This window comes from Vespula pensylvanica, chromosome 7 (assembly GCF_014466175.1).
Source record: "Vespula pensylvanica isolate Volc-1 chromosome 7, ASM1446617v1, whole genome shotgun sequence".
Taxonomy (NCBI): domain Eukaryota; kingdom Metazoa; phylum Arthropoda; class Insecta; order Hymenoptera; family Vespidae; genus Vespula; species Vespula pensylvanica.
In genome coordinates, this window is record NC_057691.1 from 2,729,902 (window position 1) to 2,748,517 (window position 18,616).

Consider the following 18,616-nt stretch of genomic DNA (forward strand, 5'->3'; position numbering starts at 1 on the left):
GCGAATTAATGGCCGCGAAACGACGTTGGCGAAGCAGAGGAGAGGATAAGGGGAAACGGGGATAGCGAGAGTACCGAGGGTGGTCGGACTACTCTTTTCCTCGTGTGATCGATACACGTCGTATTAACTGTTAACCGTATCGCAGTTATATCGAGCATCGTCGCGTTACTTTTCGCATCGTCGAGCGTTTTTCTTGCGTTTACGCGTGTCACGTTGACTCGGCCAAATAAATGTCTCTCGTTTACTCGATCGATTATCTTTGCGTTCTGCAACATTTTCATTTTTCTTTCCATTTTTCTTTTTTTTTTTTTTCTTTAATCCCTACATAACGAATTTAACCGTTCAATTTTCTCTCTCCCTTTTTTTTATATACATATATATATATATATATATATATATATTTTTATTTTTCTATAAAATTGATCGGGACGATTATAATCGAATTAATAAAAATTCACAGCCACTTCATCGATACATATCAAAATATGAAAAATTAAATGACAATATAAATTCGTTCTCTCGTAGTTAACGATTCATCATCGTTCCGGGTTAAAAACGTTCGATCGAACAACGAATAAGTCGAGGCGTGTCGCACGACGACGACGCAACGTTCGCGAGGACTTTCCAAGCAAAAAGTCAACACACGGCTCGAGTGACGCTTTTACGAAGCGTACATTAAGAAGAATAGAGTCACGATAGAACGTGGCAGGAGCTAGAACGTCTGATGTATCGTGCCAATAAATCGAGAGAGCCTACCTGTCAAAACTCGTTACGTAAGGGTTAATCTCCAAATTGATCGTTCTCATTATTTTCTCCTTTTTTCCATTTTTTTTTCTTTTCCTTTCTTTTCTTCCCTTTACCTTTTCTGTTTCTTTATTTTTGCTCTTCCCTTATTCTTTCTTTTTTTTATTCCTTTTTTTCGATACAACTTTCATCGAAGATCTACGTAAAATCCAAGAGTGGGAGAGGGAGGACCTGTACGTCCTGTCGATGAACAAATTGATATTAACGAGAGGACGCCACGGAAAAACAATTTACGAGACGATAACGTAATGACGAGTAATTTAAAGGGCTACTTGGTGAGAATGGGTCGAGGAAAGTGGTTTGCAGTGATGGGATTGGATCCACGCCAGGGCTGTTGCTGATACGAGGACATGGAAATCCCGTGAGGTATATCATTCGTTACTACGAATTACATGCTCTAATCGATGAACAACCTATCTTTCATTTCTCTTTCTAGTCAATGACACAAACAATACTAGCGTAGATATAGATATATATATATATATGTATCAAACTCTTTCCCTGATAATCGTCGATGCCATTTCAATGTTTTATAAGATAGCTTTTTCTATTACGCGTTTATATTTCCTCACAAATAATTCAACATTTTCTCGTCTATCTCCTAATTGTATGGTTCTATCGAATACAAGGTAGACTATAGTTTGGTTAAATCGAAACGATCGATACATCGGTCGAGTCTTATACATTATGTTTATAATGACTTTAAGTATATGTGATATAATCGGTAAAGTACTATGAATATATCTTTAAAAAAGAAAAAGAGAGAGAAAAAAAATAGAAATTTGTAATAAATATTTTCAATCGATTATAGGCGTAGTTTATTGTCCATCTTTATTCTTTTATACATACATACATACATACACATATATATATATATGTATGTATGTATATATATATATATATATATATATATATATGTAGAGAATTGATCTATTATTCTCTCTTTAAAAAAACAACCTTGACTTGTAACGATCGTCCAGAAACATTCCAAATATATCTGAAAAAAAAGAAAAGAAAAAAAAATATCTTTCTTGGAAGACGATCGATTTATTCACCAAATTATCAATAATTAATTATAAAATAATCGATATCTTTTCATCCTTGAAGAAACATTTTCTACTACTTTCTTGTATCGCAGAAAACGAAAAAAAAGAACGAATTACGATAAATCGTTCGGTTCATCGGGTACATGCATTTTAAACGAAGGTCAAGGAAACTAAGAAAGAGAAAAAAAGAGAGAGGAAGAGAGAGAAAAAACCAACAAATGAGATCGCTCTTCCGCGAGAGGCAGAACTATCGGGTGCACACTCTGAGGAAAAAGAAAGAAAGGAAGAAAGAAACGAAAAAGAAAAAAAATAGGAAAAAGAACGAATGAGAAAAGAAAAAGCATAGCGTACGATGAAAAACGATTATACCATTAATCGTGAAAATCCATTAACCGAAATGTCTACCGGATCTGATCCAAATAATCTAGGATTACGGAGTATCGTTGTGAGAAGAGCGATGATCGAAATTCGAGCTCTCTAGAAGATCCGCTCGTCTCGGATCATCATCCTTCCTGAAGATCTTTTTAAAAGATCTCGTCGCGAAGAAGAACCTCCTACTTCCGAGTAGTAAAGATGTACTGTAAACTCGAAACTTCTTTTTATTTGGCAAAGATACACACATGTACGTCCGTATATATGTGTGTATATTACATACAAAACGTAGATGTACAAAATTCTTCTAGGTATATAAGCGCGTACATCATCCATTTGTTTATCCTTTCTTCTTGCCGAACGTACGCATACACATAGAGTGCCGCTCTATCTCTATCTCTATCTCTATTTCTCTCACTCACTCTCTCTCTCTCTCTCTCTCTTTCTCTCGCTTGTGCACCGGGTGTCCCGGGTTCATGCCCTACTTACGTTATCGAACTGTAGGAGGGCAGGGCACCCTGCACAACGTATCTCTCATTGATTGTTTATCCGTGTACCCTGCCGAATCTTGCATTCGGCATATATATATATGTATGTATGTATGTATGTATGTATGTATGTATATAATAAAATAGAATGAAAAAGGGAGGAAGAAAAGCTTTCGAGATAGAAAAAAAGGAACAGAAAAGAAAAGAAAAACGTGTTCAATGAGAGAAAAATGTATAACTCCAAGTTCATATTTTCTTTTTCATTGAAAAATAAGAAACTTTAGTAGTATCGTACAATGGTTTTCAGTAACAAGTTATGGCGCTACCTGTGCTCTATACTGGGCAATACTCCAAAAGGATCATTCGGACGGAAACGTTGCGGTTCCGAGATGACCACGAACAATGTCGCCGACCTATCGGTACTAATTCGATTTCAGAATCTTTTTCCTTCCGTTCCGGAAAAAGACTGGTTTCGTTATGACAAATTTATCCGTGCTCGAATACCTAGGATATTTTGAAGTAAAAAATATATACCTATGTATATATGTATTTTATTATAAAACTAAATATATATATACGTATACGCAGTATGTATTACTCTGCGAAAATTTATCAAGAACGATTAATCTTTCGAAATGAAAAAAATTGATCGCATTAGTTCGAGAAACGATTTCGTTTTAGAATTTGTGCAAGGGTTTCCGATCAACGTCGTTTTCGATTCCAGCTTAAGGAAGGTGTAGCTTTGTAAGAAAGAAAAAGAAGAAAAAAAAAAACGAGAAAGAAAAAGAAAAATGAGGAGAATGGTAGAGAAGGGAATAGAAACGACAGGGAGATGGATGACGGAAGAGCCGGCCACCATTGTCCGGAAGTGTTGTTCGAATACATCAACCCCTTCCCAAACCGTTTAAATCGGATCGGACGAAGTTCGTCCACATCTTCGGAAATCGTACGACAACTCTAGTACCATATCCCTTGCCGCTCTTTCTATCGAATCGACAGTAGTCACACCATACGCGTTGACAACTTCGATATATGTGTGTGTGTGTGTTTACATATATACCACGAATTCCTGACGATCCATTCCAATAACTCCTAAATTCTTGAAAGTAGAAATACGTCGATTGAAAGTCACTAAAGTTGTCTCTTCGAAAATGTTTTACGATAAATTCGAATGGACAAAGTTATAATGACGAATAAACGTTTATGTATATCGAAGTTGTACAATTTTTCTTTGAAATAAATCTCAAAGAAACTATCCTTTTAAATATTATTCTGTCTCCCTCTCCCTCTCTCTCTCTCTCTCTCTCTCTCTCTCTCTCTCTCTCTCTCTCTTTCTTTCTATCATCATCTCATGATTTTGTTCAAATAGAAGATCATTCCACGAGCTAACGACGAAGAAACTTTATCCTATAAGAAAAAAAAGATACAAAAAAGTAAGCGTGAATTCATTCAGACAGCACACATCCAAGGACGTATTACCGGATCGAGAGTTTCCGTTTTAAAAGTCTGACCCGTCCTTGAAGAACTGTTTACAAGAATACAAGATACGAAGTAAAAGTTTATTCGATATTTATCGACAAGTTTTTTGCGAATGAAGAACGGAATATGCATCTCGTATTCAACGAAGATTCAACGCATTTTCTTCTATCGTTTTGCATTAACGATTCGAAGAGGGAATCCTAAGGGAAAAATAGAGTTTCGAAAGAAGTCGTTAAATTATCATCGGCACTCGCCAAAACGATCGAGCCATATCCCGTTACTCGAATATTTCCATTCGCATAAAATTCGAATTCTACGTTTGAGGACGCCATTGATCTACGTATGTAAATCTCAGAGTCTCTAGAAAATGCTAATACTGTTACGTGCTATCTCGTAATTTCTTTCAAAAACATCTCTTCCTCTCTGTATAAAAATGGTTAAGCTTTTTATCGTACATGCAAGTAAGTAGCTAAGTATAGATAACTATACACATTATATTGACTCAACTATTATATTTTCCACGATAACGAGTCATTTCCTACATGCAAAAGTTCTATACGAAAGGACGTGAGATTAGAAAGATGTCGTTAATGGCTAATCTTTAAACATGTCGGTATACGTTAACGCGATAAACGGGAGTTAACATTTTCGAATCGAAAGGTAAAGGAAGTCTCGAATGAGCTTATCGTTAAACGCCGAGACGAATGGTCGCTCGTAAAGATTAGGGGAGTTAGTATAAAAAAAAAAAAGAGAGAAAGAGAGAAAGAAAGAAAAGCAAAAAAAAAAGAAGAAAAGAATTAATATTCGAGAACACGCGAACTTGACACACGTAGAGGCATGCACGAGTTTTAAGAGCGTTATCTCGCGTGCTCCGACAAGGTCGAGAACCTCCAAGAGCGATCGATGCTTATGATACAGTGTGTTTTCGACACGTATATGTTTGATGATAGTAGCCAGTGAATAATTGAAGTGCGACTTCAGGGGGTTGCTAATATCGCGCGAACGTCATGTTTCGAGCGTGTACCTACTTCTAACTAACATAAGTCTAACCAGTACTAAACTTATGAATAATAAGTATAAGAGAATAGAACCGAAGAGCTCTATTTATGTACGTTGACATGTTTAACGATAAGAAGCATTTAGCTTCGTCTATTCCTCTATATCCTTAAAAATAGTCTCGACATCGTTTTCGTTTATCGTCGTTAATAAAAACGATCGTTAACGCGTCGTCTTCTTCTTTTTTTTTCTTTTGAAGTCCATCGTTCAACTACATAACGGACATATTACATATGCATGTATACGGTTTCTCTTAATTCCTTTAAGATATTTGACGAATCGACGAAATAAAGCAAATAAGACGGGCAAAGAATTATCTGCAAATTAGACGACGATATCTCTATTCGAAATATCAATATTATACTTTTATTAAAGAATGAATTAACGACAGAACGAAGCGAACCGAACCGTTCGTTCCGTCAAATTCCCTCGATACGATTTCGACACACGTTGGTACACGTTTCAAGGATTCAATAGCGTGCGAACGACGATTTTTCGATGCACGAAAATGGAACGATTCGGTAGACGACATTTCCCGGTGGGAATAAATTTGCACGAAACGCCGTTAATTAGAATTCGTTATTTGCACAATCGAACGCGCACGCTCGAAATCGATCAGAACTTTCGGTGCAACGCGCCCGTTTCTCGCGGATTAATCGAATTTCACGTCGATCGTGCATAACGAATAACTCGATGGACAGAGCGAAAGAGAGAGAGAGAGAGAGAGAGAGAAATAGAGAGACATAATGATACAGATGAAAAACGATTAACACGATTTGTAATCGATATTCGAGAAGATTATTGGGTTAAACGATCGGCTCTCTCTCTCTCTCTCTCTCTCTCTCTCTCTCTCGATTTTCTATCCCAAATTTTAAACATATTTTTATAATTATTCTAATATACACACAAATCAATGATCACACTAAACCGACGGATTAACATAGTTCGTTCGTTCGTTTTTGAGAACGTATAAGTTGACAGTTCGTAACTGTTAAACGAGAACACGTAGACGGATTATTTCGATTACTCGCATCAATGGACATTGCTTTTACGGTTGATACAACCAGCAAAAATCACCCGGATCGTTCGATTATCGTAAGGGATAAAAAGAAAAAAAGAAAAGAAAAACAACAAAAAGAAATTCAAAACGTTAATCGGATTTTATAGAATAAATTTAATCAAGCCTGTGTTTTGTTCTAATAAAGATTAGAGAAGATTTGAGAAATAATGATTTCAGATTATTGGAGATCTTCCTATCCATTGTGTAACATAATTACGTGATAACCATATGCGGCTTGGTCAACGTGAATCGGTGAACTCGATCGAGACTTATCGAGGCTACTATGGCAGATAATTTGATTTTCGATCGTGGGATTGGTCGTACGTGCGTATGTGCGTGCATCGCCATAAACGCGCGCGCAAACACATACACATACACACACACACACACACACATTGCCTCGGGAACACACTATTGCCTGCTTGATGCTCGCTTCGATGTCTCCTCTCTACTCGTGATTTTCAACGTAATTCATTCGACACGGTATACATGGTATAGATAGATAAGTACTACTTGTATAACGTCGATATATAATACTAACGAATCTATTCGTTTCATCGATCAACGGAACCAAAACGTTGCGGCTTTTGTCGGTTAAAATAATCGACGAAATTGAACGACGAATTGAATAACGCACGATGATCATCTGTATCATCTATCGACGCTCTCTGACTTTAAACATTCGATATTATTTTGTCATTAGCATTATTCTCTACGTTTGATAAGCATTATACGATTTTAATTCTGATAGTATACCACGTTTGATAAATATTATACGATTTTAATACTAATATTATACCACGTTGGATAAATATTTTTTCAATCATTCATTCAACCTTTTTACCTTTTAACCTTTTTACCATTTAACCTTTTTGCTTAAATATGTTTATCCCTGATTTTGATTCCAAAGGATACCCTCTTTTTAGACTCTTTCATTGAATTCTTTTTTATTTTTTTTTTCTTCTTCTTTTTCTTTTTTATCCGACATCGCATTCGTTCGAATCGAATCGAAGAGAACCGCATTTCGCGAAAGCCAATAAACCATTTTAATATACTAACGTCTGATAAAAAGTAGATAATGCGTACCGTGGTAAAAAGTTACCTAGACGTGTTTCCTCGATGCGAACACTAGACAGCGTGATATCGATATCGGCGTTCACGAAGCACGTGGTTCGTTCTTGTCGACTGTCTCCGAAGGAAATGTCCGACCTTGCACAAGATATCGAATGTGCGTCGAGTCTGCACTTTGTATCGATCGTTTTCGATCGTAGACACACCGAAAGACATTTTCGAGTAAGTAGATATGTATTCTTAAAGGATCGTCTTTCCAAAGATTTTCCACTCGTTTTATCGTTGATCAGATTGGATCAGAATATCAAAGCGATATCATTCGTAAGAATGACTCTTTCTTTCTACGTTTTATCTATAATTATTTTAATTAATCAACTATAACGTAAGTTAATAAATAAAACGCACACACGGTATTAATCAGAAGATACGAAAGATAAGAACGAATTAATAGTATTGCATGTTCGTAACTCGAACAAGCATCAAACGCAGTTCCTTAATGAGGCATTTGCGTTGACTCTTATCGTGACAGGTTTCCTTGTTCTATCGAAAGGGTCGATTCGCGGTATCTTTTATCTTTCCTTGATTTATGAACCTATAATTAGAATCGTGCTCCGGACGGCCTCGGATACGTATCGCGTCGGCTCGTCTAAAAGCATGCTTGCAACAACGACTTATCTTCGATATCGCGTCCTCTTTGTTATTAAACATCAATGAAAAGTAAACATTCGAGGTTTATACCGTATTTGACAATGACGAATGAGAAACTAAGACGAGTCGAAGAAGTAAACGAAAAATGAAAATTAAAAAGGAAAGGAAACAGAAAAGAAAAAAAATGTCAATAAATTATATATCTTACACGAGCTTCCACGTGTCTTCAAATAATTCGTTTCCTTTGATAGACGTATTAAAATTTGAAAGTTTGTTCGTTGATAATCCCGACAAAGAAACATCATCGTGTCATCGATCAATTCCCATCGAACGAAATTATTTTCGACCAATTCAAGTTTCTTATCAATTTATTTCCTCGTATAACCATTTTTTTTTTTTTTCGTTCACGCACGGAACAAGATTATTTTTTCACGCGTGTTTCGCGTAATGGAACGTAACCATCAAAGCCATCGAACTCTCGACGTGGGGAAATATACCACGTAGAATACGACCACGTTTTAATCATGTAGATATCGTTTCGATTTCGTTCTCACAAGATACCACCGACAAAAAAAAAGAAAGAAAAAGATAGACAGAGACAAAGACAAAAGGACGAAAAAAAAAACAAACAAACAAACTGAAAACGTTTTACGTCGGAACTTAGAAGGAAATAAAACGTCGGACGTATTTGCAACTTTTCCATACGCATCACGAGCAACTAAAACGATAACAAGGACGACGACGACGACGAGGACGACGACGACGACGATGACGACGACGACGACGAGACGATGACATTGACGATTATTGACGACGACAACAAAACGACGTGGAAGAAGAAAATTTTGTGGTGAAAAATTTGTCGTGAAAATTGTCGGAGATTCCCGGAATGAAAAGCGCCATTTTCGAGGAAATCCCTGTAAGCGACGGTGCGGCGAATGGTGCGGAGAGAGGGGTAGGTCGTCCCTGGAAAGCCGTCAACCAAATACATAGCTCCTTCGGTGTGTAGATGTCTACGTGTGCGTGCTATGTAATGTGCGTGTCCGTACATATATATATATATATATATATATATATGTATGTATCTATGTGTGTGTATGTGTACGTGTGTGCGTATGTGTGTCTACTATACACCCACTGATTTTTACGAGTTAACGCGTTGAATCTTGTTAGACGATCGAAGTATTACGTTGAATATTTTTCGGAGAGAGGAGACTCGTGAGATAAACTCGTGCGGTTGGCTTCTAGTAAAAGGAGGAACCGCTTTCGGGACTTACGTGCTCGATGCTGGACAGATGGGCCGTGACTGACACCCCCGGTGCCGCCACGCGCCCTTCTCCGCGCCGCCCTCCTTACCACCCTTCGCGATTGATACGCTACGGCGCAGGTCCGCAATTGGAGTCTTCTTTCTCTTTCTCTCTCTCTCTCTCTCTCTCTCTCTCTCTCTCTCTCTCTCTCTATCGTTCTCTCATTCTCTCTATCATTCAGAATATACGTATGTTTATGTAGTATATATGTATGTCTCTCTCCCTCTTTCTCTCTCTTTCTGTATCTATCGTTCAATGTATACATATAGATATATATGTCTACATGTTATGTTTCTATATCCCTTCCTCTCTATCATACCAATGTATATGTTTCTTTCTCTCTCTCTTTCTCTCTCTCTCTCTTTCTCTTTCTACAGCCGAATGCCAGCCGAAAGGACATACAGCGATCCTGTGTACGCGCAAGGACTCGAGGCCGCTTAGGGTGAACGTCTCTCGATTAGCTTCCCTTTCGTTTAAGGTTCGCCACTGTGAGTGAGGTCAGTGTTGGATATTCCTTCCTTGGTTTCGGTTTCCAACCGTAACCCATTGCGATGGGGACCTCTCTCACCGTATATATTATGAATTATATATGTACATAATACTATGTGCTCTTGTTTTATCTTCTAATGGTATTACGAAGTCGATCATCGATTATTACAGTTTTCTTTTTCTTTTTCTTCATTTTCGTTTAATAAGAGTCTCCAATCGAATTAATCATTACGATATTGATACGAGATGGTAAAATGCTCCATTTTTTATTGACTTTCATAGGATCATGTTTTTTCTTCTTCTTTTTCTTTTTTCTTCTTTCCTTCCTTTCCTTTTCTTTTTACTTGTTTTTACAATGACACGATAACATTTGACTAACTCTCGTTATCATCTTAATCGATAGATAAATTGGATTAATGGGTAAAAAACAAGTTTTTGTCGTCTTTGACATAAGGAAACGATAACGGTCGGATCTTGGCGTGATACTTTACTCTTAACCCATGCTCATAGCCACAAATTGATATTCGCGGTTTCCACGTTAAACGATACTCGTGAAATTGCGCGAAGTAGTTCAGGTCCGTCACCTGTCAGCTCAGTTATTGTAGATACATTCATAGATAGATAGATACATAAATACGTACATATATACCTACGTATATACAGACATTACCTGTCGACGGGTCTGATTATACATAAATACGATCTACCTGCAACTTCTGTACATAGCGTGCTCACGAACATGCACGCGGATTATCAATTCGAGGAACAAATTGATTTAGTTCGAGCTCGTCGTGTAAATCGTTCTTGTCTCCTATGGTTTTCTACTGACACATTAACAAAAAAAAATAAAAATAAAAGAAAAAAGAAAACAGGAAAAAGAAAAGAAAAGAAAAAAAAAGAAAATAAAGAATGAAAAATCGACCACACATGACTACGTAGTATTTCATTGTTAAACATCTAATAACTCCTTATCCACATTATTGATTAATTTAATAATAAAAATCTTCGATTTAATCTATCGAATTAATTTCGAACGAGCTACATACGTCTGCTCGTGATTTCGTAAATTTACGAGCACGGCCGGGGCAAGACGTTGCTTCGCATAACCGTTCTACCGTAAATTTAACGAACCGATAGTAATAAATCTTAACGGATAAGTGGTCCTACGTCAAATACGCTTGCGCGTATATTCATATGCATACACGCGTTTCCGTGTTAATCCCCGTAATACGAAATTACTAACATTCGTCTTCTACCGAAATACGAGCTCGGTGCACGAAAACGATTCAATCGTTTCCTCCATTACCAAAGGGGAACCGATTTTGAATTAGTCAATAAGAATTTCGATAAAACGAATATTTATTCGAGATATTCATTCGTTTCGATAAAAATTAATATATACACGGTTTAAAAGCAAAATTATCGATGTCCATCGTTAAGTAAATCGCGTCGCGTGAAGCAACAACTTTGAATTATCGATTTCGGAAATTCCCTTGGAGAAGTCATCACCGGTTAGTCAGTCGTTTAGAACACAACGCACACGCTTTACGAATAATACATGTCCTTCTCTCTGACGAAGGACAGCACGTCCCTGAAAACGTAACTTTCCTCTCACAATACCAAGCTTCCGCAACTTTTGTGAAACTTCCTTTTACTACTATTGACAGCTGTCAATCGTAGAACGGAAGTGACGTATCTAATAAATGACAGTATCGATATATGAACCGAGTCTTTCTCTCGAGTCGCTGAATGTTTCTCGAGAGATACTAATAAAGATCGAACCTTACATTTCCAACCAGTAAGTACTCTTGTTAAAATAAAAATCCCGTAGATAATATTTACCGGTCTGACACATACGACACTTTTCTCCTAACTCAACGAATGTTTCCTATCGTGCTGCCAAAACAAATTGGCACGTCGTGCATCCTCTTCCCTCTCTCTCTCTCTCTCTCTCTCTCTCTCTCTCTCTCTCTATGTGTATATATATATATAGGTATATTCCGAAAAGACGCAACGATTGTCCGGTTATAAAAATCGTACACGCTACTGCGAATTTATCCTTCAAAAATTTCGACCCATGGAAAATAAACGACGCATTTTTTGTATCATTAATTTTTCTTCAAAATCTCGAATATCAGGGAATCTTTCGGTCGACGTTAAAAATATTCGAGACTCCATTCGCTTCGCTATCCAGCCTGTCATATATACCTGCATGCCATAAAATTACCTTTGACAGTTTTCTCGTTGACCTGTCTAAAACAGATCCTAACGTTTACTTTATGTGTCTTATTCGTCGAGTACTTGAAATAGAAACTCATAAGTTCTTGTTCCCTTTCCTCGGGCACAACTACTAAGATTAGGACGGACACACACGTAAACGAACTCGAGTAGAACTTTGAAATCATCGTATGGGGGGTGGAAAAGAGGGAGGGAATTGTTCGCTTGGCACGGATAGCGAGGAAATTTCGAAGGATTGTTCCTCGAAGAAATTTGAAGAATTTTCAAATCGAATAACGAAATTACGAATATGGATCAACGATCATGATAGAATAGTTCTCACAAAGTCAACACGAACAAGCCTTTTTTTTATAGCTAATGAAATAACTAATGATGACAATTTTAACGTTCTACTCAAAGTTAGGTATACCTCAAATTTACCACCTAGTAAGTATCTGTGTTAACCCAAAGAAAAAAATGATCCTTGCTCGGACAAAGCCAACCGAAACATGGGGAATGGTAAGGACAGCTCGACCATTGTCCATTACACCGGGCTCGAACTCGGTGATCCGAAACCGCTAACAAAACCAAACTACTGTGGCCGACCTAACTTCTCGGAATCGAACATAACTCAAACGTAACTTGAATCAACTGACTAATTAAATATTTTCTTAAATATTTAATTATAATTACGACGTTATCAAAATGCAACAATTTTCTCTGTCTTACATTATAATCAAATCGTTATTATTTCAATGATGCCTAAAAAAAAAGAGAAAGAAAAAATTTTTATAGAATGAATTTGATATTTCCACAAATGCGATATCATCGAAAAGAGATTTTAATTATAGGAAATCTCTTCCTTTTTTTTCTTCTTTTTTTTCTTCCTGTTAATATTAATTAAGATATATTGTCCATTATCGATATCGCATTATTATTAATCTAGCTGTCATTACGTTACTTTTTCAATGCCATATGTGAGCATCAATGAAATGATTGTATCCTTTAACATAAATATAATTTAGTACTAACGCTTATATATCTCACCTCGTTGAAAATTTCATTTCGTTTCATCCTATATATCTAGTTCGGCTCGCATAAACTTCGGCGAGAATGATTTTGTCCTCGTTATATAAAATTAGCTTTTTTAATTTCTAAAATCGTTCGACCGAAGAAAGAGAGAGAAAGAGGATGGGAAAGAAGTTTGCTTTCCATCGAGAAATGAATTTATCGAGATTATATTTTATCTTTTAAAAAAGCACATCGTGTCTATCGTGAAAAAAAAATCCATATTTATCATACCTAAACGTATTTATAATTAACACGAATAAAGAATTTTTCCCTATCGTTATAACTATAAAGCTTCGAAGAATATCTTTTTTTACTCGACGAATTTTTCTTACGTTAAGTAAAACTACGTACTGTAGTAACTATTTCCGTCTACTAACTTAAACGATATATATAAAAATTTCGTCTGTATATAAAATTTCTAATTTCATATATAAAAATTTGCACTTCGCCACAAGAATAATTTTTCGAAAAGTATCCCCCTTTTTTCTGAGGTACACGAAGGTAACTCTCATAGATGAGATTAAATTTAGTGGGCAAGCTAAACGCTCGCGTTTACGTTAGCGTTCCTTTCTTCCATGGATAGTAGTCTAACGTAAATGCGAAATGAAAAATGATCCGTGGCCTCGTTCTCGTCTCAAAGCGAAGGCAAGCACGTCGCTCTCTCAATCACGTCGTGTCGGAGCTACTATGGAAAGTCCGTTTTCATCGACATTTCACGAGAAGGATCGCTCGGAAGTAACTTCGACGATGAAAGCTCTTCGTCGGAGAAAAATTTGTTCAAAAAGAAGAGAGTATCGATGAGACGCTTGTTATATAGAAGTTGACGTTGCATCGAAATCTAACGGACAGACATTCACGAACGATCATTCGACGTCACGTCCGTTTTCATAGAAAAATTTTTATATTTTTTAAAACGAGCTATGAATTAAAAATAAAATCACCAAAATTTCGATTTGGTGTTTTGATTTGTGTAAAAAAAAAAAAAAAAAAAAAAGAAAGAAAGAACAAAGAATATAACGAGTAATTTCTATGATTCTTTCTTTAATAGACACTTCGACAAACGTAACGCTAAAATTTGTAGAGCGTATAATCGACGTTCGTTATTTTTTCTTATCAACGATAATTGCTTCCATTAAGCGGTAGATATTTTACCTCTTGCGATTTCACGTCAGTCTATGTATCTACTGTATCTTTTCGAAAGTTCACCTTCGTTTATCGAGAACCTAGACCAGTAATAATCTCTTTTCAAACTCGATCATTAACGAGAAATAATCCTCCTATTCTAAGAGTAGTTCTAGGGTAGTTGTAAGAGTAGACGATTAGTTTCGAACTTCTATTAAAGATCTCGCAGATTTCTTTAATTAAATGTTTAAAAGTTTGAATTTATATAAATATTCATTTAACCACTAAATAATATTATATAAGTTCGATGTTTATTATATTATTTTGCATGGAAATTTGTATATTTAAATAAGAAGCAAGTGCAAAGTTGTAGATAAATTGAGAGACATTTCGCAAAGATTTAATTACCATACCATAACTTTTATATTACTACATCTTTGTATACTTAAATGAAATATATATATATATATATATATATATATATACACATAAAAAATTTAACGATAATAAGCTTATGTTATTTCTTGTAATATTGTGTAATATTAAGATTACATAACGGTGCCAACCGAGTCGCATACGGTCTTTAAACACGTTGATTAAGGCAAGGTACGAGATATGTCGGACTCGTACCACTTGCGTCAGAAAACGAGAGCTTTCAACGACTTTACCGACGGAATATATTTACCGAACGAGTTTCGAATCGCCTTGCTGACCTTGTAAATTTCAAGGAAGTCGATAAAGTGCATTCTGTTTTATCGACAATGAAATGGTGCAGTGAGCTTTCGATAGAACGTAAGCTTTCGGTGAAAGAAAAGCTGTGACTTACCGACGGAACATGAGCTTCTCGTGCAGAATGAGCCACTTACCTATAAAACAGAAAACGATGGGTTAAGAAGTCATTCTGATAAAAGTTCCATCGCGTTGTCGCTTCTAATGTACTAAAAAGGCTGCTGCTTCTAATGATAATAATGAGGAAAGAGAAAGAGAGAAATAGAGAAATAGAGAAAAAGAGAAAAAGAGAGAGAGAGAGAGAAAGAGAGAGAGAAAGAGAGAGAGAGAGAGAGAATCACAAACGAAGGACTATAAACGAAGTTTTAATAAAGATCACTAAACTATCGGACCATGCGATTGGATCTTTTTTCTTTTTCGTGCATTCGTGATGTCTCATGCCAAGCACGCGAAGAATAAAGGAAAATAGTGAAAAATATAGAAATAATAATAAAATAGAAAACAAACTATATATATATATATATAATATATACGTAGAGAGAGAAAAAGATTTCGAATATCGTCAGACTCGGTATCGTCGTATTCACCCACTTCAACAATTTTCGAGCACCCACTCGAAAAATTTTATACTATAGCAAAATAATCACGATCCTTTTTCGCGAAACTATTCGCGAATGGAAAATAAATTTCTCGATAACTAAAGCGTATTCTATTCTAAAAAACAAAAGAAAGAAAGAAAGAAAGAAAAAAAAGAAAAAAAAAAGAAAACAAAAAAGAAAAACAAGAAGTAACTTCATGGCATGATTACTCTAATATGATCGTTCAACGACTAAAGGTACGCTAAGAAGCCTTTAGACAACGTCGTTCCTCTAATTAAAAGTGACATTAGAGATAAAGAGTGGCCTAAGACATTTCTTTTTCCTAATTTCTAACTTGATCGATTCGCAAATGGCATTCTACGCGCTAATTAGACGCCTAAGGTGCCTTTTTACAGATAATAAAAATTGCGAGTGTTGTGCTTGAAGAATTATACCTGCACGACTGCTGGCCCGCGATGTGCCTGTACAATAGAAAAAGACAAGAAAGAATATTATACAGATAGATAGAGTAAGAATAACTGGAAAAGATTTGCATAATTATATATGTATCCTATATAGATGTGGGAGAAAGAAAGAGAGAAAGAGAAAGAGAAAGAGAGAGAGAAAGAGAAAGAGAGAGAGAGAGAGAGAGAGAGAGAGAATGAAAGTGAGAAAGAGAAAAAGAGAAAGAGTGAAGGATTGGAGAAGAAACTAAACAAGAGACATGGCGCAATATAAGTAATAATATTAACATGCATGATGGTAGAAACAAGTAGAGAAATCTGCGTGAGGTCAGACGTGGAAAAGGGATACGAACGTAATGGATGAATAAACTATACAGTGACGGTGATGTAAGAAAATTTATGCAACGTTAGTAATCGCGAACGTGTATATAAATATTGTGTGTGTGTGTGTGTATATATATATATATATATAAAAAAATAAAAGATAAAAAATAAATAAAACATAGAAGGATCGAAGGGGGTCGTTATTATTAACTTATATCTAAACTTACACAGATACACGCTATTCCATCCTTCTCTCGACCTTTCGATTTTCTTATCGTTAACGTTGATTCTCCTTTATCTTTCCGCATATCGGCTAATTACGAAAAGCGTAAATATATTATAGAAAAAAAAAAAATAATAATAATAATAAGTAAATAAAGCGGTAACAGATTTCAGAATTACGATGCTACGAAAAAGGATATACGTTTATGAGACACCCATCGATCACGAAAACATGATCGATCTCACTTTAAAGTTCTAAAGTGACACGACATATCGCACGATGTGCGACAGCTCGATGAGAAAAAACTTTTTACATATTTCGCCTACATGAAAGGAAGACGAAGTGTTATCATAGAATTGGATCTTTTTTAAATCTAATCCTGAAGAAGGAAAAAGAGTGAGAGAGAGAGAGAGAGAGAGGGAGAAAGAGAAAGAGAGAAATGATAGGATATACAGATATAGAGATAAAGAGAAGGAAATACGTGCGGAGAAAAAGGAAAAAGGAAAGTCTTTTTCTGTGGTTCACGTGATTTTACAAAATTTACGAGAACGTAAAGAGAGAGAGAGAAAGAGAGAGAGAGAGAGAGAGAGAGAGAGAGAGAGAGAGAGAGAGAGAGAGAGAAGACGACCTCAAGATCCTTGCCGATGTTCCGAGAATTTCCACTCTATATTCCGCACACACTCGAAGTAATTGGCTACGAACCTTGGCCTCAGTGTGTTCGTGTACTCGATTCAAGGAGCAAAGAGGAGAAGCGTCGCGAACACGTACACGTGTCTACCATCTTGGTAAAAGCTATATATATACAGAAAAGGGGAGAGAGAGAGAGAGAGAGAGAGAGAGAGAGGGAAGATATTGCTATTGTGTAATACGTAGAATGTATGCATATAAATTTGTTTGACGGATATTATACCTAATACGAATGGTTATAAATTTCCGAAGAATCCACGAACGAGCTCTCAAACTCGTACGAATGATACGAATAAGAGCTTTCTCTCTTTCCTCTCGTAATACCAATAACGTAAATAATCAGTACTTATAATGATCGAGTTGATTTCGATGTAAAGAAGAAAAAGAAGTGAAAAAAGAAAAGAGAAAAAATATGACAAACTACGATACCTATGAAAAAAGAAAGAAAGAAAAAAGAGAGAGAGAGAGAGAGAGAGAGAATAAAATATTAACTTCCACGAGAATCGTTAATAACGATATCTACTTCATTTCTGAGAAACTTCGAAGTCGAAGTAAAAATAATAAAAATTGAAAATAACTACGATACCGAGAACGAAACGGGATTAAAGATATTGAAAAAACGGAGATGAAAAGATTCGTGCGTGTTACTCTGAAAAGGTTGACTTCCCTATAGAAATCCATTTCCTAGCGTAACTTTGCAAACGCGCATATTCTCACGTTGATGATCGATGCATCATCGAACTACTCTCGGAGGATTAAACGCGATGAAAAGAATTTGAAAACACTTTTGTCATAGTGTTCGCCGTTACCGACGATTAAACCATTTATATGAAAAATTTTAACTTCATCGATTTGCTCACCTCGTTTCCCTCGTATTCTCTTGTTTTATATATATATATATATATATATATATATATATATTTATTTATTTATTTATTATTCTCTTTTTCTATCTCTTCGATTTAATCGTTTTCCAAACGAGCACATCATAACGAGAAATAACGATGATGAAATACCCAAGCTGAACTTTCAGCTTCCCCTTAAATATACCTGCGTTCTCATTTAACGAAGTAGAACCATAGGAATTTCAATAGTACGTGAGATGAAACACATGAACCATGAAAAACTATAAATATTTGATCTTCGTATAATACCGGACAAAAGGGGAAAGAGAAAATTTTGACTTACCGACGAGAAAATATTCTTCTTATAGTTATTTAAAAAAGAAAATCTTTATCTAAAAACTAATTTTTCTACTTGAAGCTTTATATCTTGATAATATGTTTCTTCTTTTCCTCTTTCTATACGCTGAAATGAAGTTTAAGAATTCAAATGGACGACAAAGAGAGAAAGAGAAAAGATGGAAAAATGAATCTATAAA

General features: G+C 35.8%; 1 protein-coding gene across 5 annotated transcripts in view; it reads right to left on the reverse strand.

Moving 5' to 3' along the window:
• LOC122630335 (neo-calmodulin-like) overlaps positions 1 to 18,616 on the reverse strand; it is a 90,454-nt gene that overhangs the window by 50,276 nt on the left and 21,562 nt on the right. The window contains exon 2 of one of the 5 annotated variants that reach the window (XM_043814741.1): positions 15,993 to 16,019. The exons of 2 other annotated variants lie outside the window; for them this stretch is intronic. In XM_043814741.1, the coding sequence (XP_043670676.1) occupies positions 15,993 to 16,019 (27 nt within the window). Of the gene's footprint in view, positions 1 to 9,301; positions 9,389 to 15,992; positions 16,020 to 18,616 lie in introns of those variants that run through there. 2 more of the 5 variants (XM_043814738.1, XM_043814739.1) reach the window with 2 other exon arrangements.